Source organism: Rhinolophus ferrumequinum, chromosome 18 (genome assembly GCF_004115265.2).
Source record: "Rhinolophus ferrumequinum isolate MPI-CBG mRhiFer1 chromosome 18, mRhiFer1_v1.p, whole genome shotgun sequence".
NCBI lineage: Eukaryota > Metazoa > Chordata > Mammalia > Chiroptera > Rhinolophidae > Rhinolophus > Rhinolophus ferrumequinum.
In genome coordinates, this window is record NC_046301.1 from 51,893,089 (window position 1) to 51,907,905 (window position 14,817).

The following is a 14,817-nucleotide window of genomic DNA, read 5'->3' on the forward strand; positions in this document are numbered from 1 at the left end:
TTTTTTTAACCTTTTTTAGAGTCTACAGAAATGTCTTACAAAGGATCAGGTCTGCTGTTAGTTGTGTTTCATTTCGGTTTCTCCCACTCCTTAAAAATCAGTTCTTGAGGAAAGGCAGAAGTTGTCCTGTGTGTGCTGTGCACGGGGCCGGCTCCATGCAGGCGCGAGGGCGCCCCATGTGTACACATACCTGTGTCAACGTGGAAAGGAGTCCGCCGCTCCCCACTTCAGCCCCAGCCCTGGTTTTCCTGTCCAAATTAAGTTAGGGACTTAATTTAAAACCCTTATTTTGTAGGGCCGCCTTCTTCAAACACACTGCTTCAACATTCTAATAAAGGCTCATTTAACCCCCTTTCTCATGTTGTGTGAATATCAGTGTTTAGAAAACATTTTTGACTTGCAGTAGAAGACTTAGGTTAGAAGACCTAGTTTTGCAAAACGTTCTAGGTTTCTGTTGTGTAAAACTCTAAAGTTCTCATTGATTTTTGTTTTGAGTAGGTGGGCTGAAGGAGGGAAGGGCAGGGAAGGGTTGCTTTCGTTACCAGATGCAGGGATTTGGGGGGAAAGAGGGAAATTGATATTAAGGAGTGGGGGGAAAGGGTGTGTTTTTACACCAAAAAAAATCAAGAGTATGCAAGCATTTCTATTGCTCACATTTTTCTGTGTGCCTGGCAAATAAATACCTGTCTTATGCTACCCTGAGCTGTTAGCCCTCTCTGTTCAGTGACGTGGGCCAGACTCCAAATCCTCAAACAAGGAGAACTCAGCCGGCCGCTTTGGCAGACAGACTTCAGTTCTATGCAGTCACGGAATTCGGTGTCTGAGCCGAACGTCAGCTCTGCCCTGGAGGAGCGTGCCAGGCTTGGTGGTTGTGCCCCAGCCAGGGGTGACTGGGTCTGTGACTTGAGGACCCCCATTGGCCCCCCATCCCCATCCAAACCTGGCTCATCACCACGCTCAGGAACCACCTCTCCTCGCCTCGCCTCGCTCTGCCTTCAGCCCCGCAGCGCAGGGCATATTCCCATCAGGGACAACTTCCTGTGATGGAAACGTAGCTTTTTTAAAAGGGGGCAAGAATATGAAAGGCTTTCATCTTTAGTTCATTCTACTGTCTCAGAACTCCTATCCCCCTTTTTCTTCAGTTTCTGCCTTTGCAGTGTAACTTCTATGATAAGCCCCAAATGGGTGGTTGTGCGCTGAACTTGAAGATGCTATAGGAAAGGCATTATTAAATACCTCTCTGGGTGTGGGGTTTGAATATAGTAAGAAAAGATATTACCATTAAGGGTGTTCTCCCAGCAGCAAAGTTCACCCCCTCAGAATTGGCCACAGTGCAGTCCTGGTCTCCCCCCAGGAGCGTCAGGGCCGAGAGGACCTGGTTTCCAGGAGCGGTGAGGATGTGGGAGCGCCCAGGCCCAATGGACAAATGGAATAGTCCCTAGTTACTGACATGAGTCCGACAGTAACTGGAAACTTGAAAATGTCAGCTGCTCTGTGGACTGGGGTGTGACGTTCACAAAGCTTATTCCTCCTGTTTTGATGCCACAGCATATTTGAATTGGCTAAGTGCATATTACAGGTATTACGTGTATCCCCTTGGGAGCTACCCAGGGCTCTGGCTGTCCTGCCCATGTCATGGGGACTGTGGTCCCCAGTATCCAAACTGATAGCGGGCCCACACCTTTGAACAAGGCTGAGAATGGCACTTCTCCAGGGGCCTCTGGTCCTGGTTGTCTTCAAGAAGAGCATGAAGCAAAAAGTTAGCCCTAATGTAGAGGGAATGAAAGAAGCGACTGAGTACAACCTTGCTGTGTGTCCCCAAGTCACTCTCCTGTGGATGGAGAGACGGGGAGGAGTTGTCTGTATAAGTAATAGAAACAAACATTCTCCTCACGGGTGTCAGTAATGGAAAAGGTGGTCCTTGTTGCTCTGCCATAGGGGTTTTTTTTTAATTTTTATTTTTTATGCCGACTTATGCTGCACATAACGTTTGCCTAAAGAACTTGGACTGCGCTTTTTTTAAATGACAGCTAAAGTTTTATAATTCTTAACAAAGAAAGTGTAATAAACAGTTACACTAGTGCAGGGTATTTGGGAGGTGGATTTTTTTTGGGGGGGAATCACTTGTATTTATTGTGACTAAATCTTTGATAATGTAAAACAAAAAAGTTGACCACCAATCCAGAATAGACGTTCCAATAAACAGGCTGGAATCAATGGTTATACATGGTGTCATGAGGAAGTTTTAGAACCTGAAGAACAATAAAGAAATGGACTATGTGTTGGCTGTATTTTTCTTTTGTCCCTTCAGCCCTGATTTCCCTGCGTTATTTCATCCCATTGCTGGGGCAGGTTGGAGGCTGGAAAGTGCCGCAGGGTGACCCTTGGTTAACGGGGGAGCAAAGGCTGAGACATCTGCTTGGGCTTCTTTCAAACTTCACTTGCCATGGGGAGGGAGTCTTTCACAACTGGGCCCCATGGCCTTGCCCCCAGGCCTCCATCTCCACCAAAACCTGGGGCTTTGTGGCTTGGGAGAGAGTGGTGAGTCCAGTGGATTTTGTCCCTTGGGCTGGCTCTTAGTTCCTTTCCAGCTTCCAGCCTGGAGTGATTGGTTTTTCCGAAGTGCTTTTCAGGCTTAGCTCCACACTGGGTGTCTGCTGCAGGACAGGATATTATAGGTGTGGGTTCTAAGTACAGATGGAGCCACCCAGCGAGGCCCTGAAATGTACAATTACTGGTGAAAGTTTTGTGGTTGACACTTTCAAATTTTACTCGTAATGTGAGAACTGATCACTGGTAATGTTACCACTGTTTTCCTAGGTGCTTTTGTTTTCTTGCTGGTTCTTTTTGTTGTTGAGACATCCTGACTGTGATGGTGGCGGGGGGTGGAGGGCTAACTGCTCTCCCCAATAGCCAGCTTGGTTTCACCTGGGCAGGCACAGAGCTGATGACAGAAATTAAACCCAAACCTATCCTGGTCTACCTGTAACACCCTGACTGGTGCCCCAAGCTGCAACTCGGACGGCGAGAAGCACACTTAACGCGGTGCTTTCTTGGCTCTGCACTCAACCTTCAAGTAAGTCTTTGTTGGATCAGCCACAGGCTCCTCAGCAGACAAGGGGTGAGTCTCAGTTCCTCCTGCTAACAAATGGGATACTCGCCCTGGTCCCTGAAACCTTGTTCCTTCTGAATGAAGCCATGTCTGTGTGGCCATGGAGCGAGAGGATACTTTGGCCCACTGCTCATACAGATTCATCAGTGAGGGACAGAAAAAGGCCTGTGCCATACCCCAGGCATTGGGAATGTACCTGTGACAAAGGCCAAGAGGGAACGGAATGATGGAGTAGGTGATCTTTTAGGCCGTATCTTGAATGAAAAGGAGAAAGTGTTGCTGGGAGTAGGAACAGCTGGTGAAAAGTCTCAGAGGTGTGCCCAAGCCTGGCAGGTCGAGGACAAGAAAAGCAGAGTGGCTGGACCACGGGAAACGGGTGAGAATGGGGGTTTTATTCTGAGTGCAGTGGGAGCCTTGAGAAGGCTTGAGGTACAGTCCTCCAGTGAGCCACAGCCCTTGCCAACAACCCCAAGGATGAATTCCTGCTCCCATTTTCCAGGTGTAGAGCCTGAGGTATGGTCCATGTCAGGAGATGCACCCTTCCAGTGTAAACCAGAAGGGTTGGGTTTTCTGTTGTAGATGTGAACCAGCCAGGATTGGAGGCAAGGTCCTCCCCCTCTTAGCCTCAGTTTCATCTGCAAAATGAGTGGGGTGGGGACACAGCCTATTTGAAGGGGGTGAAGGGAGAGCTGGCACCTAATCCCCAGGACACCTGAGAGCCATGGATGGTGAGTGAGCAGGGGTGGGGCAGGTCAGACTCGCTGAGCAGCCTCCTCAAGAGACTGGTCATGGGCCTCAGATGGAGGCAGGATTAAAGTTTAGGAGACGCTTCCCATACCAGTAACGTAGAAAGCCCGATCTTCCCCCAAGCTCTATGGGGTCTCCTCTACAGACATAACCCCTTTACCTCTTCACCTCTTCTCCATTCCAACCACAGGAGCTTCCCAGTCATTTCTCAAACACTGCCAGCTCCATCCTGTTTGGGAACTCGGGGAACACTTGCTGTTTCCAGTGGCTGATTCCTTTAGGGTTCAGCTCAAATATCTGCTTCAATCCCTCCTGGGTCAACCCCCACTCGGCATGTAGCACAAGGTAACTTAATTTTTTTTTTTTTTAATTCCCACGCAATTCTTTTCTACTTCACTTTTCACTTGCCACCTCCCTGAGGGCAGGGGTGGATCTAAGCCTTTGTTGAGTCCCAGAGCTTGGGAGGGCAGTTGTTCAATAAACGCAGGACTGGAAAGACGGGACTGAAAGAACCAGCTTGCTGGGTGGACTCACACCTCAGCTTTGACCTCCCTAGCCTCTTACCCTCACCAAGGAAGGGGCGCTCATGAGGAGAGCTGCCACCACCTCCCTACCCCACTTCAGCCATATCTGGGTTCAAATCGCAGCTGTGTCCTCGGGCAGGTGAAATCTGTGTGGGCCTCAATTTCCTCACCTCTAAACGCTCAGCTTATGTGGAGACATCCCCTGCCTCCCTCCATTCCATCCTTAAACACGAGAAGGGTGCTGAGTCCTTGTTCCCTAGACCAGCATCTCCATTCCCAGAATCATCACGACCCCAGGGAACGACCTCAAAGCCCCTTCGACTCTGCTTAGGCTGGGGGACCCAAAAGGTCCGGGTACGAAACCTCCCAACTCCCTTTTGAGAATTGGAGCAAAAACAAATCTTTCTCTAAAATGGAGCACCCGCGCCTGCTTTGCCTCGGGGAGCGAACCCCTCTCCCCTGCTCTGTAAAAGGGGGCCATCGCTAGAGCCAGGTGCGAGGAAGAGCGAGTTTATTGCAAATTACAAACGGGGCAGCTCCTGGAGCGCGCCATCCCCCCCAGCTGCAAGCGCGGCAGGCTGGCAACGGACACTCTTTGTGCTCCTGCCCTCGCCAGCAGCTCCTCCACGTAGGTAGCAGACACCCGCCGGGCAGTGGTCGCTCATTCCTCGCAGGCGCAATGCTTTTCTCTCCCCCTCGTCCAGCCCCCTCCCGGGGCCTTCTTGCGGGGAATCGAGAATACGCACGCGCCCTCCTGGCTCTCCGGATTGTGGAGGAACTAGATTCCAAACAGGGGCGACTGAGGCCCCCGCCGTCGAGGAAGAGGGGAAGGGAAAAGAACCCATGCGCACTGGCACGCGACGGCTTCGCGGGACTCTGGAAGCGCGCCTCTCGCGCGTGCGCAGTGCTCGGGGCGGTGGGAATGGAGGGAACCCCGGCTTTTAGCCGGAGTCCCCTAAGCGCAGCCAGCCGTTGCGCGCTACCTGGCCCGCCGAGGGCCTGGCCGATGGGCTGAACTGCAGCAACTCGGCGATCAGGGCCTTGCAGCGCTCGGACAGATCGAGGCCCTCAGGGTAGAGAACGCCGCGCTTCTGGCGCCGGGGTAGGCCGGCAATGTCTGAGTCGTCGAAGGGCATGCACCCGGTGACCATGACGTAGAGCACGACGCCCAAGCTCCACACGTCATACTTCTTGGGGTCGTAGGGGATGCCCAGGAGTACCTCGGGGGATGCGTAGGCAGCCGAGCCGCAGTAGGTGGTGCTCAGGTCGGGGTAGCCGTGTGCCTGGCGGCCAAAGCCGAAGTCCGTGAGCTTGACGCGGCGCTCGTCTGGGCTCAGCAGCACGTTTTCGCACTTGAGGTCGCGGTGCACCAGGTGGTGGTCATGCAGGTAACGCACAGCGCCGGCGATCTGTGCAAAGAGGTCGCGCGCCTGCCCCCCGGGGATGTGCCCGCTGCGTTGCACGGCCTGCAGCAGATCAGTGGCAGCCGCCTCCATCACGATGTACAGCTTCCCATTGCACACCTCAATGAACTCGAAGACGTGCACAATGTGCGGGTGCCGCACGCCCCGAAGGATGGAGAGCTCACGCGGCAGGAACTTGTTGACGAAGTCGGGCGGCGCGCGCCGCCTGTCCACCACCTTGATGGCCACTGTGCCTTTGTATTTCTTGGACGTGGCCACCTTCACCTTGGAGTAACTGCCCTCACCTATTGTGCGACCCAGCTTATAGCCGAGTTCGCTCAGGAGTTTGTCGCCCGACATGGTGGCGCCTGGGGCGCGCGGGGAGCAGGAGACGGCTGCTGTCGGGGGGCGGCCGGACTCCGATCTCGGGCCTAACCCATGGCGCTTGGCACCTGCACACCCGCACCCCCATGTGCCCACTCCCGGGTCCCCAACGCCGCGGTGCCTTTTATTGCCCAGGTAACAATTTCTGCCTTGTGAAGTGACCGCGGGCGTCACCCCGCCTCGGGGTGGGCTCCCCCGGACCCCGCCCCGCCGGAGTCCCCCAAGGCCCTACGGCTTTGTGACTCATAATCTCTCTAAATGGTCCAGTTCCCGATGAGAGGCCACTAGCAAGGGCTCTCAACCGCCACTGGGGAGCGGAATCCGTGCCTGGGATTGGGACGGCTCCTCGCGAGTAACAAATACAAGGAGTAGCCGCCCCACCAACTTCTTGTACCCAGTCCCGACCATGTGGAGCCCTGGGCTCCCGACTGGGAGAAAACGGGAAAGGGAGCTTAGCTCGGCGAACTGGCCCTCTCGGGATCTTGAAAGCCCTGAGCAATGCCCCAGAGAGAAGGTCAACGCGATGTCCTTTAGTGCAAGGACCCGGGCGACCCGACGGGCTCCAGGCGGCTACGCCCCGGCCGAGAGAAGAGTAAAGAAGGATTCCTCGGTCGCAGCCGGGCCCCGCAGCACTAGCTGGTGTAGGGTCGCTACACCAGCGCCCTCGGTTCCCTGGCCCAGCCCCAACACAAGCGCGACAGTTTCCGCCACACTCATAGTGGCGGCGGCGGCTGCCGGCTACGTCACTTCCGTCCGCGGCCGGAGGTGCAAGTCCCTACGAATATGGCGGCGTCGAAGGTGAAGCAGGACATGCCCCCTCCGGGGGGCTACGGCCCCATAGATTACAAGCGCAACCTTCCGCGTCGGGGAGTGTCGGGTCAGTGTCCGCCTGCGCCGGGGTGTCAGGATCTGGGCCTTCGGGGCGCCGCGGCAGGGGCGGGACGCTGGGGAGGCTAGCGGGCCTCAGTTTACCTGCGGTGTGACGAGAGGCGGAGCTTGGGGATCCCAGATAGCTTCAGTGGTAACAATAACGGTAACTGCTGTAACCTGTGGAGCGATTACTGAGCCCTTTATTTCCTCGTAAGAGCCCAGGAGTCGGTCCTGTTAATGATTCCCATTTCACGGTAGGTTGACCTGAGCTTAGTCTAGCCTGCGCCCGTCGCCCCCGGCCCTCCGCCACGCTTCGGTTTCACAGGTGGGGCAACTGACCTCTCCCGCCTGGAACACCCAGAGCGAAGCTGGGGCCAAAACTCGGAACACCGAGGGAATTTAAAAGATGTTCTGTGCGGGGTTCCTCGCTGGTGGCCCCCACCTGCAGGATGTTCAGGAATATGTGTTCTTCACGTTTTCAAATGTTCTAAGTAACTTTTAAAAATTTGGTGTTAGATTCATCACAGAACAATGTAAGAGAGAAAGTAAAAGGCGCCCATACTCTGCACCCAGGGTTACCGGAGAAATACAAAGAAATGTAAAAAAATTTAAGGGTGAATAGATTTGCTGTAGATCATCAGACTTTACATTTAAATTTACTTTGCATGTTATACAAATCCTGCCTTAATTAAAAATTAATGGGCATGGTAAAAAAAAAAAGTGTAATAATTCAGACAGTAGAAAAGTTAATGTCAAGTGAAAACTCATCCTCCCCCTCCCCTTCTTGGCTTTTTTGTATCCCAGAACAGAGGATGACAAACTTTTTCTGTAAGGGCCAGATAAATATTTTATGCTTTGCTGGCCAGGTGGTCTTTGTCGACTGCTGCTGCTTTTTATAAACTGTTTATAAGACCTAAAAGTGTTCATACAAAAACAGGTTATAGGCTAGATTTGGCACCACATGGGGCCACTCTACTCGTCCTAGAGAAGATTGAATGAATATAATGTAATCTGAGTCTCTTCGTTTCTTTTCTGAAGGTATAACTTAACACCCAGGTCCGTGCACCCCTCGAGTGTGCTGCATGATGTCTGTTTACACATAGACTCCTGTGTGACCTCTATCCAGACCAGGCTGCGGAGGGATTACAGCCATCAGGCCTCCCTGGGCTCCCCCCAGTCAGCGTCTCTCTTTTTTAAGTCACAAACATACCTTTTATCACAGTCCTCTTCCTGTTCATGACACAGTTGTGTCTCCCATGGGCTTTCAATACCACTCCCTGGGGTTGGGTCTCCTAATCATACCCTTTTACACCTACTTTCACTGTAACACATACAAACCCACCCCAGTCTTTCTTGGCTGCACAGGGGTGAGGAAGATACACTTTTGGTGGTATGGTCTTTGTTTATATATGCTCATTCATTCAGTAACTAGTTGTGGAGTGTGCAGTGGCTGTAGGCCCCATCTCAAGGAGTTCACTGTTTAGCTGAGGAGACAGACACATCACGCCAGAATTTCCTGCTGTGGCGAGTAGTGGGGCCTGCTTTAGCCGGTGTGGGCCAAAGGTACCTCTCTGAGGAGGAGTCCCCCAGGAGGAGGGAAGAGCAAGTGCAAGGCCCTGTGCTCCAGCCTGCGCCCTGCCCTCATCTTCTGTCCTCCTGGCCCTCCAGCCTTGCCTCTTTTGAGCCGTGGTCTACAGCGCCCCTCTCTCCCTTAGTCCTACCGTCCCCTGTTCTTGTCAAGGCACTGTGGCCCCACACCTGGCACCAGCTGCCCTTTGCTTTCCCCGGACCACTCACCACTAGCGTCCTAGAAAGTGACAAGCTGGCTCAGGCTGCCTTTAATCCAAGCTACGCCCAAAGTGACTGCTGTCCCCACCTCTCATCTCTCACACCCAGCTCCTCTCTGTACTCCCTCCTGTGCCTAGTGTGTGGCCTTTTTTTTTCTTGTGTCTTTAATATATTTATTGGGATTCCGTACCGTACAATTCACCCATTTCGTGTGTACTAATCACTGATTTTTAGTTTATTTGCAGTTGTGCAACTCACCATGATCTAAATTTATAACTTTCATCGCCCCCAAAAGAAACCCCCTACCTATCAGCAGTCACTTCTCGTTCTCCTCCCAGCCCCTGACAACCGCTAATCTGCTTTATGTCTCTGGATTTGCCTCTTTTGGACTTTTCATATAAATGGAATCATTCACAATGTGTCCTTTTTTGCTGATTTCTTTCAGCATGATGTTTTTAATGTTCATGTAGTGTGTCAGTGCTTCATTCCTTTTTTTCATCTTTGAAAACATCTTTTTTTTTTTACCATTTTATACGCTTTTTAAAATATATTTTTTAAAATTGTGGTTGACAGTGCTTCATTCCTTTTCATGGCTGAATAATAGTCTTGTATGGATGGACCACATTTTGTGTATCCATTTACCACTTGATGGACATTTGAGTTGTTTCTACCCTTTCGGCTGTTGTGAACAGTGTTGCTATGAACACAGGTGTGCACGTGTATATGTGGCATATGTTTCATTTCTTTTTAGGTGAAATTTCACCTAGGAGTATAATTGCTGGGTCACAGTAACTCCATGGTAAATATGGTAACTCCACAAATAACATTTTGAGGAGCTGCCAAACTGTTTTCCAAATTGGCTGTACTCTTTTATGTTGCCCCCTGCAATGGATAGGAGTTCCAGTTTCTCCACATCTGAACAGTACTAATTATTTTAATTATTTTCCTTTTTTTTTTTGAGTCTTGCCATCCTCGGAGGGTATGAGGTGGTATCTCATTGTGGTTTTGATTTGCATTTCTTTGGTGATTAATGGTGTTGAGCATCTTTTCATGTGTTTATTGGCCATTTGTGCAGCTTCCTTGGAGAAATGACTATTCAAATCCTTTACACGTTTTTAAATTGGATTTATCTTTTTACTGAGTTTTGATAGTTCTTTACATATTATAGATACCAAATCTCTTATCAGATACATGATTTGCAAGTACTTTCTCCCTTTCTCCCATAGGCGGTCTTTTCAGCTCGTCAATGCTTTTTTTTTGTAGCAAAAAAAGTTTTTAATTTCAGTGAAGTCCAATTCGTCTATTTTTTTTTCTTTTGTTTCTTGTGCTTCTGGTGTCTCGTAAGAAACCCTTGCCTCATCCAAGGTCACCGAGACTGACTCCTCTGTTTTCTAAGAGTTTTATAGTTTTAGCTCTTACGTTAAGATAAGATCCATTTGGAGTTAATTTTTGTGGATGGTGAAGGAAGGAGCACATTTCATTATTTTGCATGTGGCTATCAAGTTGTCTAATTTGCTGAAAAGACTATTCTTTCCCTATTGAATTGTCTTGGCACCCTTGTCCAAAATCAATTGACCATAAATGTGAGGGTTTATTTCTGGACTCAGCTCTGTTCCATCGATGTCCATGTCCATCCTTATACCAGAGCCACGCTGCCTGGTACACACAGCTGCGTGACACGTTTTGAAATCGTGAAGTACAAGTCTTCCAACTTTGTTCTTCTTTTTCAGAATGGTTTTGGCTGTTCTGGTCCCTTGCATTTCCATATGAATTTCACGATCTGCTTGTCAATTTCTGTGGGCCTGTGGGGGGAAGGTTGGGTTTTTGATGGGGGGAGGGGATGGTTGGGATTCTGATGGGAACTGCTTTGAATGTAACTAAATTTGTAGAGTGCTGCCATTTGAACAATGTTAGGTTCTGATCCGTGAACACGGGATGCATTTCCATTTATTTAGGTCTTCTTTAGGCACGGCCTGCACACCCTTCCGGCATGCCCCTCGGCCTTCCCCACCGTATTGGCAGCTCCAGAGAGACCTGGGGTCCCACCCTCGAAGCCGTCAGTGAGGAAGAGATGAGTTAGAACCACACCATTGTAAAGGCCGCCTTAGTCCTGGATTTATCTCACAGATGGGCCCATACTTGGGTGCTTGGTGTAAGGGCATGGGGCTTTGACAAAGAGCCCAGATCTGTCCTCCTCAGAAGAGGAGGCCCCTGGGCCTCTGTGCAGCTATTGAAAAGAATGAGGCCGCTCTGCTGAAATGCCCAGCACAAGTAGCCAGTAGTTGAATGTGCCCGGAGGGCTCCTGCCTCTCAGCACAGGAACCAGGGTGCCCTCGCTGACTTGGACCCATAATGGGGAACTGTCTTACCCTACGCGGTGGTTTTTAACTGGTTGATCTAAAAGGGGAAAAATGGAGCTAATGTCTCATTTATCTCCAGGTCCAGGAGAGGTGTGTGATGAGCTCTGTGCAGGAGCCAAGCTGAAGAAGAAAGAGCCCCCACTTTGTCCCCCCACAAGACCCAGGGAGTGGCCTTACCCACCATTTATAGGTCCTTTACTGGGTATTAACTGGATTTTGACCTGGCTGAGTGTGTCCATTTGTCACAGCAACCACGAGGGCTGGCCAAAGAAGAGATGAGGCTCGAAAGATGAGGGGGTGCAGGGCGAACCAGGCCCCAGGTGACCGGGCCTCCCTGAAGACTCCATGAGGCCCACAGTCTGTCAGTCAGGATTACAGCTTGAATGCCCACTGGTGCTCAGTAAATATTCATGACAGCCTGTCCCCTGGAGTCTGGGCATGGGGGATTGACCCTGCTGGGCCTGGAGCAGCAGCACCCCAGGAGCCCAGGAGGTAGTAGGCAGCCCCTGCAGGGCACTGCGTGCTTCTGGCAGCCCCATCCAGCCCCCTGTGGGCAGCATGCAGGGAGGTGGCCCAGGTAGCCAGGAGCCCCCATGGAGCTGGGACCCAGCCATGGACACCAAACTTCCTCTGGGGACTGGCCAACTGACTGGGAACCAAACTTCTAGAAGATGGTGGAGCCGAGGCCACCCAGCCGTAAACATCTAGACCCATGGGCCCTTCTGCAGTCCCTGCCCTGCCTCTACCTTCCAGAAAACCCAGCATAGGGGCACAGCCTTGCCTGTAAGAGAGAAGCTGAGGCAGCCTGATGTCCCCTGCCCACAGAGTGGGTGACCGTGATAGAAAGTGTTCTGTAGCTGCGGAGAAGAGAAGGGGTGGTGGACATTCCCCAGAGACCAAAAAAAGAAAAAGTCTGAAGAAATGTGAGCCATCTCTGGGAAGGGGTCACGGGCTCTCACCTTCTCCCTCGTCCATATTTGTGGAATATTTTTGCACAGTGAGTGGATTATGCTTCACAAGAAGAAATGACAAGGGTGGCCTGTCCCTTCTGCGGGTGCTGAGCTGGTGCTTCTCTGTCCACAGGCTACAGCATGTTCGCCGTTGGCATTGGGACCTTGCTCTTCGGGTACTGGAGCATAGCGAAGTGGAACCGCGAGCGCAGGTGAGGGTGGGCCCATGCCTTTGGACTTTGGGTACATCAGGGCCCCTGGTCAACCCCCAGGCCTTGGCGACCCAGCAGGTCTGTTTCTGGGCTGTACCACTGAGAATTAACTAGTAAGCAAGGAGCTTGCCTCCAGGTGTTACCCAGGCACCCCTCGGCCTCTGCTGCTGGCGACAGGAGGGTCCAGGTTAGGATAGCTCGTAGGGTGGAGGTAGAGGGGCAGGCCTGGGACAGGTTCTCATAGCAGGTTTTTGTCCAGGTGACCAGGCCATGATGCTCTAAGGGCTCCGAAAGCAGATCGTGCAAGGCAAGGGCCCGCCGTGCAGGGCTGGAGGAGCCACGGCCTGCGGGGGTCTCGGCTCCGACTGCAGCTGCTCGTGAGCTCGCCTGACGCCCTGCCAGCTGACTCTTCCTCACGGGGCCCCCCTGGCTGGGCCTCTGCACCCTGTCCCCCCTGTGTCATGTGTCCTTAGCGCCCCCCCATGAAGCCAGGAATCCCTGAGGTTGGTGCTGGAGAAGGCCCAGCTCATGGAGGGTGCCCCCCATTGTTGAATGAAGTAAGGGTGCTCTGTGCTAGGGTCCCCACACTGGACAGGCGAGACCAGGCGCAGACTCCCAGGGGGACATGGTAGTGACTGCACTGTGTGGCTGTGGTGAGGGCAGCAGCCTGAGGAATGGGGCAGGGGGACAGGGGCAGAAGTGCATTTGCCCCTTCCCTGTGCCTTTGTAAGATTCCTGGTAATGAGCGGACAGGGTCGGAGCCACTCCCTGGGCCCATCCAGCTCCACTCCCCCCACCCCTCAGCACAGACAGGGCTGGTGGCTTGGAAGACGCTGAAAAGCCGGGAGAAGAAAGGAGCCGCCTGCCTGGGGCTCACACCCGAGGTTATTTTGAGATGAAGGGGACGTGGTTTTGTAAGGCCTAGAGCCCCGTGATGAATGCCCCCCTCCCCCCTTTACTGCAATTATCCCAGGCTAATTTTAGGATTAAAAAAAGGATTTTAACTGAAAAGAAAGTGTGAAGCCAGCAGTCTTGTGGACCAACGCCTGCGCCAGCTGGGCCCCCCCATCTTGGGCTTCTGGTGGGCAGAGCCCACCCTGCCCCACTTGCTTGCCTCTTCCCCCAACCCCCTTCCCCATGCAGCACCCTGAATGTCAAGGGTCTGCCTTGCCTGCCCTCCCCCCACCCTCCCACCCTGATCTGATCCCAGTGTTGGTTTTGGGGTGTCACAGGCGCCTGCAGATCGAGGACTTGGAGGCTCGTATCGCGCTGATGCCGCTGTTGCAGGCAGAGAAGGACCGGAGGTGGGGCCGCCACGGCCAGGGTCAGGAGGGCACAGGCCTCAGTGTCCCAGCCTGCAGCGCGGGACACAGCCAGCACACAGATGGAGACTGACAGCTGCGTCTTGCACACACATGGGACTGCCGTCAGTCCTTTAAGAGGGCCCTAGACTTGACTTAATTAATGTGGAGAGCAAAGGGGGAAGACAGGAAGGCTTCCTGCAAGAGGGGGTGTTGGGACTGGAGCAGGAGGATAGTAAGAGTTTGCCAGGGAGAGGGAATGAAGAAAAGAGGGGTCAGTGTGTGCAGGTTCCTCCATCTCTTGGCAGAAGATGATGGAGATGCGGGATTGGGAGGGTTCTGGCAGGTACATTAGGCAGGGGCCCCTTGGGGTGCTCAGGCCCCCCCCCCACTTCCTCCTCTGTCCTTGCAGGATCCTGCAGCTACTTCGGGAGAACCTGGAGGAAGAAGCCATCATCATGAAGGATGTGCCTGACTGGAAGGTGGGTCCCTGGCAGGCAGGGCAGGGGTCTAAGCCACTGCAGCAGTGGCCTGGGAAACCTGGGCTGAAAGGGGTAGTGGGTGATAGGGGAAGGCAGAAGCTTCGTACACAGTGGCCAGCAGGCTGTGTGGGACCGAGGAGGCAGCTGCACCCCAGCCTATACCCGCTGTCCCTGCAGGTGGGTGAATCTGTGTTCCACACGACGCGCTGGGTGACCCCCATGATGGGCGAGCTCTATGGACTGCGCACGAATGAGGAGATCATCAATGCCACCTATGGCTTCATCTGGTACACGTAGAGCCGCCCCGCAGCCGCGGAGCCTCTCCCCTCCCCACACGAGAATAAAAGCTCCGGACACCTGCCCGCCTGTGTGCCCGCCTGTGTGCCGGGGACTGAGTGATTGGCGGAGGAGGGGCGCTACTGGGTCACACGTGGTGTGGGGACACGGGGACTGGACCTGGTGGTTCTGTGGAAAACACCAAACAAGATGGCCTCAAAAACACCCAGAGGCAGCCCCTGGATCCACTACCAGCCTCGACTCCCAAACATGCCTGGACTCCTACCTCTTTTGAAATCATGTTTGCTCTGCAGCCCCCCACTCCAGGCTGGGGGCTTCACCTGGGCACAGCGTGGTGGGGTAGGGACCTGGAGAGGAGTGCACGGTGGTGGCAGGGGTGGGTCCCCT

At 53.0% G+C, this 14,817-nt stretch overlaps 2 protein-coding genes across 2 annotated transcripts; one reads left to right on the forward strand and one right to left on the reverse strand.

Moving 5' to 3' along the window:
* Positions 1 to 4,766: 4,766 nt before the first annotated feature.
* TSSK6 (testis specific serine kinase 6) lies at positions 4,767 to 6,775 on the reverse strand. Its single transcript, XM_033135193.1, has one exon. The coding sequence runs from the start codon at positions 6,144 to 6,146 to the stop codon at positions 5,325 to 5,327; it is 822 nt and encodes a 273-aa protein (XP_032991084.1). The 5' UTR covers positions 6,147 to 6,775; the 3' UTR covers positions 4,767 to 5,324.
* A 124-nt stretch (positions 6,776 to 6,899) lies between these two features.
* Positions 6,900 to 14,495, forward strand: NDUFA13 (NADH:ubiquinone oxidoreductase subunit A13). Its single transcript, XM_033135194.1, has 5 exons — positions 6,900 to 7,047; positions 12,272 to 12,350; positions 13,583 to 13,654; positions 14,064 to 14,133; positions 14,311 to 14,495. The coding sequence occupies exons 1-5, from the start codon at positions 6,954 to 6,956 to the stop codon at positions 14,428 to 14,430; spliced, it is 435 nt and encodes a 144-aa protein (XP_032991085.1). The 5' UTR covers positions 6,900 to 6,953; the 3' UTR covers positions 14,431 to 14,495.
* Positions 14,496 to 14,817: the final 322 nt, after the last annotated feature.

Bases quoted from the DNA above. Each gene is read 5' to 3' on its own strand.
- NDUFA13 (XM_033135194.1), top strand. From the start codon at position 6,954: ATGGCGGCGTCGAAGGTGAAGCAGGACATGCCCCCTCCGGGGGGCTAC. The intron at 7,048-12,271 runs GTCAGTGTCCGC...CTCTGTCCACAG, and splicing joins TCCGCGTCGGGGAGTGTCGG to GCTACAGCATGTTCGCCGTT. The intron at 13,655-14,063 runs GTGGGGCCGCCA...CTGTCCTTGCAG, and splicing joins CAGGCAGAGAAGGACCGGAG to GATCCTGCAGCTACTTCGGG.
- TSSK6 (XM_033135193.1), bottom strand. From the start codon at position 6,146: ATGTCGGGCGACAAACTCCTGAGCGAACTCGGCTATAAGCTGGGTCGC.